Raw genomic sequence first — 9160 nt, 5'->3', positions numbered from 1 at the left:
GAATCATCACTCTGAATCATCACTCTGGCTTTCCAGATTGACCAAAGTGCTTACCATAGCTGTAACAACAATGGGAGCGCTCCCTGCTTCTTCCCAGAAAACAACAAGGCATGTAAACAGTGAACAGCCTGGAAGCTTTCAATGTTTGTAAATTTATGAGAGGAGTTCATAGCCAAAAATCACATTCTAACAGCCTGGACGCTTCACACAAGTGTGTTTGCAGGAAATCCTTCCTGAGTATATACAGTGCCTTGCAAAAGTATTCGGCCCCCTTGAACTTTGCGACCTTTTGCCACATTTCAGGCTTCAAACAAAAATATATAAAACTGTATTTTTTTGTGAAGAATCAACAACAAGTGGGACACAATCATGAAGTGGAACGACATTTATTGGATATTTCAAACTTTTTTAACAAATCAAAAACTGAAAAATTGGGCGTGCAAAATTATTCAGCCCCTTTACTTTCAGTGCAGCAAACTCTCTCCAGAAGTTCAGTGAGGATCTCTGAATGATCCAATGTTGACCTAAATGACTAATGATGATAAATACAATCCACCTGTGTGTAATCAAGTCTCCGTATAAATGCACCTGCACTGTGATAGTCTCAGAGGTCCGTTAAAAGCGCAGAGAGCATCATGAAGAACAAGGAACACACCAGGCAGGTCCGAGATATTGTTGTGAAGAAGTTTAAAGCCGGATTTGGATACAACAAAAAAATCCCAAGCTTTAAACATCCCAAGGAGCACTGTGCAAGCGATAATATTGAAATGGAAGGAGTTTCAGACCACTGCAAATCTACCAAGACCTGGCCGTCCCTCTAAACTTTCAGCTCATACAAGGAGAAGACTGATCAGAGATGCAGCCAAGAGGCCCATGATCACTCTGGATGAACTGCAGAGATCTACAGCTAGAGGTGGGAGACTCTGTCCATAGGACAACAATCAGTCGTATATTGCACAAATCTGGCCTTTATGGAAGAGTGGCAAGAAGAAAGCCATTTCTTAAAGATATCCATAAAAAGTGTTGTTTAAAGTTTGCCACAAGCCACCTGGGAGACACACCAAACATGTGGAAGAAGGTGCTCTGGTCAGATGAAACCAAAATTGAACTTTTTGGCAACAATGCAAAACGTTATGTTTGGCGTAAAAGCAACACAGCTGAACACACCATCCCCACTGTCAAACATGGTGGTGGCAGCATCATGGTTTGGGCCTGCTTTTCTTCAGCAGGGACAGGGAAGATGGTTAAAATTGATGGGAAGATGGATGGAGCCAAATACAGGACCATTCTGGAAGGAAACCTGATGGAGTCTGCAAAAGACCTGAGACTGGGATGGAGATTTGTCTTCCAACAAGACAATGATCCAAAACATAAAGCAAAATCTACAATGGAATGGTTCAAAAATAAACATATCCAGGTGTTAGAATGGCCAAGTCAAAGTCCAGACCTGAATTCAATCGAGAATCTGTGGAAAGAACTGAAAACTGCTGTTCACAAATGCCCTCCATCCAACCTCACTGAGTTCGAGCTGTTTTGCAAGGAGGAATGGGAAAAAATTTCAGTCTCTCGATGTGCAAAACTGATAGACATACCCCAAGCGACTTACAGCTGTAATCGCAGCAAAAGGTGGCGCTACAAATTATTAACTTAATACTGAATAATTTTGCACGCCCAATTTTTCAGTTTTTGATTTGTTAAAAGTTTGAAATATCCAATAAATGTCGTTCCACTTCATGATTGTGTCCCACTTGTTGATTCTTCACAAAAAAATACAGTTTTATATCTTTATGTTTGAAGCCTGAAATGTGGCAAAAGGTTGCAAAGTTCAAGGGGGCCGAATACTTTCGCAAGGCACTGTATGTATATATACATATATATATACACACACTTTTTACCTTTATTTAACTGAGTACACTGTATTGCTCCAGGTAACTTCCATTCTGACAAAAGAGACTAGAAAAGTAACACATTTCTTGTTACACATTAAAGGTTTATTACTGTTGGAGAAAAAAAACACTTTAGTGCAACATATATGGAATCAACCGATCAACGCAAGTAACTGATCAAGTATAGTACAATTGTAGAAAGTAATTTTCCCATAGGGTTTACTAACAAAACCTTTGTTAATAAGATGACATCACCATTTTAAACAAGGACATGATTGATACACACTAGACCTACAGTCTAAAATCTAAATAGAGTACGTTGTCACAAGTACCATTCAACCTTCTTAAACTACACACATTAGAACATGTTCAATGTCTTACATACTTCAGTGCGAAGAGTATAGTTCATCAGGGTTAGATGAAAAAAATAGATAACTTTCTAGGCTTTCTTTCACCAAGTGTGATGTTTACGACACTATAAGTGATGACTAAAACACTCAGTCAGTTAACATCAATTCACACTTCTCACACTTGTCTTGTGTTAATAAAAACTAGAATAGGAACTTCTTAAACAGGGAATGACACACCTACCAGGAAATGACTCTAGGGGTGACTGTATTGACCAATAACCCTCTCGTGCCGGAGTCTGGTTCAAGCAGTAACACACTCGATTCCCAGACCACACATGCCTCCAAGGCGACGAGATCAAGTCTCAACTTGGCCGTTCGTCTAAAGCCCTTCCTCACTGTTTGTTCTATACATGTATTCCAACTTCCTATTGTCCTGTAAAAATATATATAATAATAAATAAAACAAAGGGAAGGAGATCGGAGCTCCTGGTATATAAAAAAAATATGACCTCTCTGCCAAACCACATACAGTACAAATCTCTTGACACCCACCAGGAAATTACTCTAGGAATGACAGTATCAATCAGTAAACAAACACACAGTATAAATACATAAATACATTACAAATAAATACCTGCATACACAACAAATGAATTCAAATACACAAACAAATGATATCCCAGTACTTCATAAATATATATATATATTTTTTAAGTATAAATAAGTATCTCAGAGACTGTCGGGGACTTGCCACTCTCTGGCAGCTATCGGTGTTGCTTTATCTCAAGGAAAGTCTGAGAAAGCAATCAGAGGTGGTGATGAGTGGCAGAACAAGCTAAGAGCAAAACCCTCATGGGGAGAAAGAGATGAAGAAAAGCAGGCACTCAGTCCTTGACCAGTTGCTATTGTCCCAATTGATGGGGAACAGATAGAGCAAGGCTTGAACCAGCTACCTGCAGTTATACTATGAGGTACAGACCTTGGCAGATACAGGGACGCTACACAATTGGTTTTGGTGCCATCCCCTATCTCAGATAAATAAAGTGCTCCGCTTGCTTCATGTTTTCAAATGTCCCATTTGACCTTGACAGATTAGATAGAAAGATTGAAGCAGGCTCAAACAGAAATGAAACATGTTTCAGCCAGACTACATCACTACGCAGTTGCCTTAGATGTCCAATAGGCTTCTGGCACGGACGACCCCCCTCCGGTCCCCCATCCATGTCTGCACAGGTTTTGCTTCTGCTGTAGAGTACAGTTCAGCCCTTCTGTCCTGACCTGGAAGTCAGGTGTTCGATGTTGCGCATGCTGCGTTTTAGGTTCTGTGTGAAGTCACGGAGCTGCAGCAGGGTAAAGTGAGTTGCAACCTGAACCTCGTAGTCCCCTGGGAGGCGTGAGGCCAGTCCCGAGGCCTCGTACTGGGCCACACTGCTCATCTGGCCAGGCTCCTGCATCTGAACAACACAAAAACAAACACATACAGAAGGTTATTAACCTAAAGGAACATCTCAAGTGTGATGATATGATTGTAGGACCTCTATGATCTTGTGCCGCCAGTGTGCATGCGTCTACTTTTTATTACTTATTGAGTTTGTGTGTGTGTGTGTCAGTCTCACCTTGTTGACCTGGGCCAGCAGGTCTCTGATGTCAGCCAGGAGTCCTGTCACCTTGTCAGTGGTCACACGCTCCTTCAGCTCACCCAGCACATCCTGATACAGCTGCAGCCCCGCAGACATACTGCTCAGACACACCTCCTGTAGGCAGAAGCACACAGCTAGTCAGACAACTAACCAGGACCATGTCCAGTAGGCTAGGACACAACCCAATAAGGAATCATGTCCAAACTAATCATGTCAGCTTTATTAATCTATCTGTAACATTCAGCAGAATCATAGCATTGTTTTCCCTTCACACACACAAACACACACACCAGTGGAGGAAGGGAAGGACCATTGTTCTCAGTGAGTTTCATAAAAAATAAAAATACGAAATATATTCACTCCACCAAATAATTGATTAAAACACACTGTTTTGAAAAGAAGGTCTACAGTAGTGTTAGGTTCTAAATAAACAGAGTAAAAACTAATGGACAACTAGGAAAAGCTCAAACCAAATTTATTTACCCAACGGGTCAGACACACGACTTTAGGCTGACTCTTCTCCTTTTCTCTAAATATGACATCTGTGTTGCTAGGCAGAAAGTTAAGTGATGTATGTAATAAAATGTTAATTTTCCCTTAATGTTAATTTTCCCTGTGACCTGACCTCGGCCCCCATTCCTCACTAATCCACAGCTATCCACCCTTATCAGTGACCACAACCATGTGATTGGCTTTTCCCTCACTTAGTAACTCTCCAAGCCCAGGGCTCATATCCACCCTTAATTGACCCCACCATATACATTCCTCATACAGATAACCATTAACTTCTGGTGTAGCAAGTATTTCAAATGATAACCCAACAGTAGCCTCAACAGCACTTTGTAGGGTAGCACCATGGTGTAGCTGGAGGAGAGCTAGTTTCCATTCTTCTCTGGGTACATTTACTTCAATACAAAACCTAGGAGAGTCACGGCTCTCACCCCCAAACATAGACTTACACAGTAATTATGACAACTTCCTCAAACCTATCAGAGCTCTTGCAGCATGAACTGACATGGTGTCTATCCAATCAAAGGATTAATAGACTAGGTTGTAGCAACCTCCAGATGGGTATATGGAAAAATGTTGGAACATGTAGTAGTCTAAACTTAGCGATGTTACATTGAGCTGGGTGAATGGAATTTGAATGACAGTAATCCGATACGCTGTAATAGAAATAAGGCCATGCTCATTAAAAAAAAAGAATTGTCCTCCCTCATCTTAAACAGCACTGACCAGCATTGACACACGCACACTCACCAGGGTGAAATCGATTTGGTTTAGGGGTCTGCAGACAGTCCTTAGTTCTGGTGCTGCGGGGATGCCCAGGGAGGTCGCCATGGACTGGTACGGCATGTTCCTAGACTGGCTGGACGGGTCAAGGGTCAGGCCCTAGGAGAACAGGAGTGGTGTGGTTATAGAGCTGGAGCCAATGTAATGCAAAACAGAGAGAAGTTATGGTTTGTGCACTTTTGGAATCTGTGGTGTTAGTGGTCATGACTGGATGTAAAAACCAACCACTACAAGTGTAAATGCACAAAGAAATGCATCTGATTAGCATTTTAATTAAACCTATATTTTCCTTAATTGGCCTGCAGCTACAAGGCATGATTGAATTGACTAAATTTAGCTGCAGCTAAAGGTGATATTGATCTTTGTTAGATACATGCTTTGCATTCTTCAGTTTAAAATGTGGCCTGTTGCGTGCTAGGGTTTGTTTTATGCAAAAACAAACCACAATATTTGCATGATACAAATTCATCAAACGGTCAACGTGATTTCAACTCAAATTGAGCATTAAAGACCATGCAAAGCTGCGTAATTTTACCCATAGACGTTTGCGATAAATGTACATGCAGTAAAGACAATACACACCAGGTAAGAACAGGACACCATCGCACTCCCATAGACTTACCATGATTTTGACACTAGACTCGTGAACCACAGGGATGTTGCCTAATATTTTTTCGACCAAACTCCTTGCGTCCATTGACTTCTCTGGAATATGCGCGGACCGGACCAGAAAAGCTGAACAGCAGAGCAGACCTACAACTTTGAGAAAGGAAAAAAACAGCTGCAGAACGACTATACAATGCTACAGATCCTTAACAAGTTGAACTATGACGTACAGCCAGTGCGGCGCAGAACCGTAGGCAAGAAAGTAGCGCGTGCCAAATATAGTGCATTGAGTTACGCGGTATCCATGCACAATAAAAATACCTGGAGACAACCACTCAAAATATGTCCAAACTATTATGACTTTCTTCGGACAATAATTTTAAAAAAACAAAATATTGTTTCCAAGTTAAAAAAAAGTTGCATCAAGCTGAACAAATGCACTCATTAAGTGTCCTAGTCAAATGTATTTATACAAATATAAGATAAAATATCACTTACTTTTGAGAGTGTTCATTCCGTGTCAGTATGGTTAGTCTATTTTGCTAAAGACTTGAAGGAGACTTGAAGTATTTATATGAATGATAGTACGATTCATGGGAATTTCCACTGAAGGGTCATTGTTAACCTGCAATAGTGAGTGACTAATAATTTGGTCTCTATTCAATCTACATTGCGGAAGTCCAGTTTTACGGCGTGATTGAAATTTACAGGCAATGTTCTCGCTTTAGCGGAGACTGAATTCACGCTAAACGCTGCCTATGTAGGCTCAATCGGAAATGAGATTTCATTACATATTGAATCAAATCCCTTGAGAGATAATAGGACTACCTCCGGCTGACCTTGTGATAGCTTGGCATGCATTCACTTTAAATAATGCCACTTTAATAATGTTTACATAACTTACATGACTCATCTCATATGTATATGCTGTATTTTATACCATCTATTGCATCTTGCCTATGCTGCTCAGTCATCGATCATCCATATATTTATATGTACACATTCTTATTCCATCCATGTGTGTATTAGGTAGTTGTGGAATTGTTAGATTACTTGTTAGATATTACTGCACTGTCAGAACTAGATGCACAAGCATTTCGCTATACTCGCATGCTAACCATGTTTATGTGACCAATAAAATTTGATTTGAAAATCAGAACATGAGCAAATATATAATCCATGTGATTAAAACTGCGTTTATGATTTAAAAAAAAGACAACTTGCCTATTAGGCTATCAATACAGAAACGATATATAGGCTAAGCCTAATTGTTTTATTTTGCTGTTTTACATCTATTATAATGCTATTATTTTTTATTTAACTAGGCCAATATTATTGTATTTCCTATTTGTTATTGTGAAGCACTTTGAGCTGCACATAATGAATCAAATAAATGAAACAAAGCTATGAATTGTCTTATGTTGATTGGATCCACTGTCCTACCCGGTGATCCCTCCACCTCCACCTGGCTGTCAATGTCTGGACTTACTGTCGCACCTGCCCTACAGCACTCCCTGCTGTTTAACTGTCTGTGTCTTAACCCCATCTATTAAACAACGTTTTATTTATAAAGCGTGTTGAAAATGATGAAATCCACTTTAAAAAGGCCTTATGGTGACTTGACTTGATTAACAGGCCTATAGGCTATAATTGCTATCATTTTTTTACTCTTTAATTTACATTTGTGAATGGGAAATTAGTTGTAGCCTATAATTCAGAAAGAATGTAACATGAGTTTTTGATTAAATTCGATAGCCTGAAGTAAACAGTCGCGCTGCGGACAATAGGCTATGCTTGAAAGTAGCTATATGCGCTCCAAATACACTGCGGAGAAAGTTCGCACGTGTAAGCTGTTGACATCATGGCGAGCCATGACTCAAACAGCCTCATGGCATTTTCAGTGACGTTCATGTAGGGGGCTACCATTACCCAGGAAAAATATATGTACACAATTTCACAACTCTAGTTGTAGCAATTCGACATTTTACGTATGCTACCCTCTGAGTAGGCATATACAAAGGATATAAGGTTGCGTTACCAAATGCTTAGTCCATATTTTATTGCCTCAAAAATATTAAAGACGAATATCCCCATTTGTGAAATGATTTTATCCGCAGCAAGTCAAGTCGTCTTACTTCAGGCTATGTGCATTGCGCAATGACAGCAGGCCCACACACATCTTGATTGCAAGGTGTGCTCGCTGTTCTTGACTACAAATACTTTTCTTAGGCAATAACTGACCTCATTCCCAGCGTCATAGTGTACCATTTACCATGCCGTTCATGAATAACCTATATTGCTTCAAGAATTGGCATGACAGCGCTTTATGCTTCTTTTGATGGTATACCTTTTTTCTAATGTAGGCTAGGCCTTTTCCATTTGTTGTGCCTACCTGTAATGCTAAGCTCGTGAATATTGAATGAATCATTATGACTGGTCCCTGACAATATGATCAATCCATTTTGCAGAGCACCTTGACATTTTAATATTCAATTGTCACCTTAGCAATTGAGTAATCAAGCAAGATGCTCTAGATTTTGTGCTCTTGAAATCTTGTTCACTTTGAACCTATCAACTTTCTGAAGTATTATCAAATTCTATATCTTAATTTAACAAATGAAAACACATTGACAAATGATCACAAGCAGCCAGTAGGTGTATAGATTTTTTATAATACAATGAATTGATAAATGGCCAAAAACATGCACCAAGGTTCTACTGTCACACTTTACCAAAGACAAACATTTCTTATTTTCATAGATGCAATGGTAATTGGTGTACGAATTAAACTGACTTTCCACAAATGACCTTACCTTGCAAAGGGCCTTTAACTGTACGTCTACGGTTGTGTCCCAATAATCTCTCCCACCTCCTGAAGTATGACTCATTCACTAGTCTCCACATATTGAAAAGCACTGGATTGGTGTTGGCATGGGTATTTGTTCACTTCGCTTCATTAATTTGACAGGAAATGACTGGTAGATGAATGCATTATATGATTTGTTTATACAGTGCATTTGGGAAAGTATTCCCTTCGTTCACATTGTTACATTACAGCCTTATTCTAAAACGGATAAAATGAAATGTTTTCCTCAATCTACACAAAATAAAATAAAAATAAAAAGTGAAAACAGGGGTTTAGAAATGTTTGCAAATGTATATATAAAAAAACACTATTTACACAAGTATTCAAACCCTTTGCTATGAGACTGTTTCCATTGATCATCCTTGATGTTTCTACAACTTGGAGTCCACCTGTGGTAAATTCAAATGATTGGACACGATTTGGAAAGGCACACACACACCTGTCTATATAAAGGTCCCACAGACGACAATGGATGTCAGAGCAAAATCAAAGCCATGTGGTAGAAGGAATTGTCCGTAG

At 39.6% G+C, this 9160-nt stretch overlaps 1 protein-coding gene across 1 annotated transcript; it reads right to left on the bottom strand.

The window, feature by feature from the left end:
- Nucleotides 1–1969: 1969 nt before the first annotated feature.
- On the bottom strand, nucleotides 1970–6500 carry LOC110538077. Its single transcript, XM_036938111.1, has 5 exons — nucleotides 6274–6500; nucleotides 5792–5928; nucleotides 5137–5268; nucleotides 3853–3990; nucleotides 1970–3690 (listed from the first exon to the last, which is right to left on the bottom strand). Exons 1-5 carry the CDS (start codon nucleotides 6287–6289, stop codon nucleotides 3496–3498), a joined length of 618 nt encoding a protein of 205 aa, XP_036794006.1. The 5' UTR covers nucleotides 6290–6500; the 3' UTR covers nucleotides 1970–3495.
- Between the last annotated feature and the right edge of the window lie 2660 nt (nucleotides 6501–9160).

Source organism: Oncorhynchus mykiss, chromosome 12 (genome assembly GCF_013265735.2).
Source record: "Oncorhynchus mykiss isolate Arlee chromosome 12, USDA_OmykA_1.1, whole genome shotgun sequence".
In the NCBI taxonomy this organism is placed as follows: Eukaryota; Metazoa; Chordata; class Actinopteri; order Salmoniformes; family Salmonidae; genus Oncorhynchus; species Oncorhynchus mykiss.
The sequence above is the reverse complement of the archived record's forward strand: the minus strand, read 5'-3'. Positions and strand labels throughout refer to the sequence as shown.

Bases quoted from the DNA above. Each gene is read 5' to 3' on its own strand.
- LOC110538077 (XM_036938111.1), bottom strand. The intron at 3,991-5,136 runs GTGAGTGTGCGT...TTCTGCCTACAG, and splicing joins ACCAAATCGATTTCACCCTG to GAGGTGTGTCTGAGCAGTAT. The intron at 3,691-3,852 runs GTGAGACTGACA...TGTGTTGTTCAG, and splicing joins TGCTGGCCCAGGTCAACAAG to ATGCAGGAGCCTGGCCAGAT.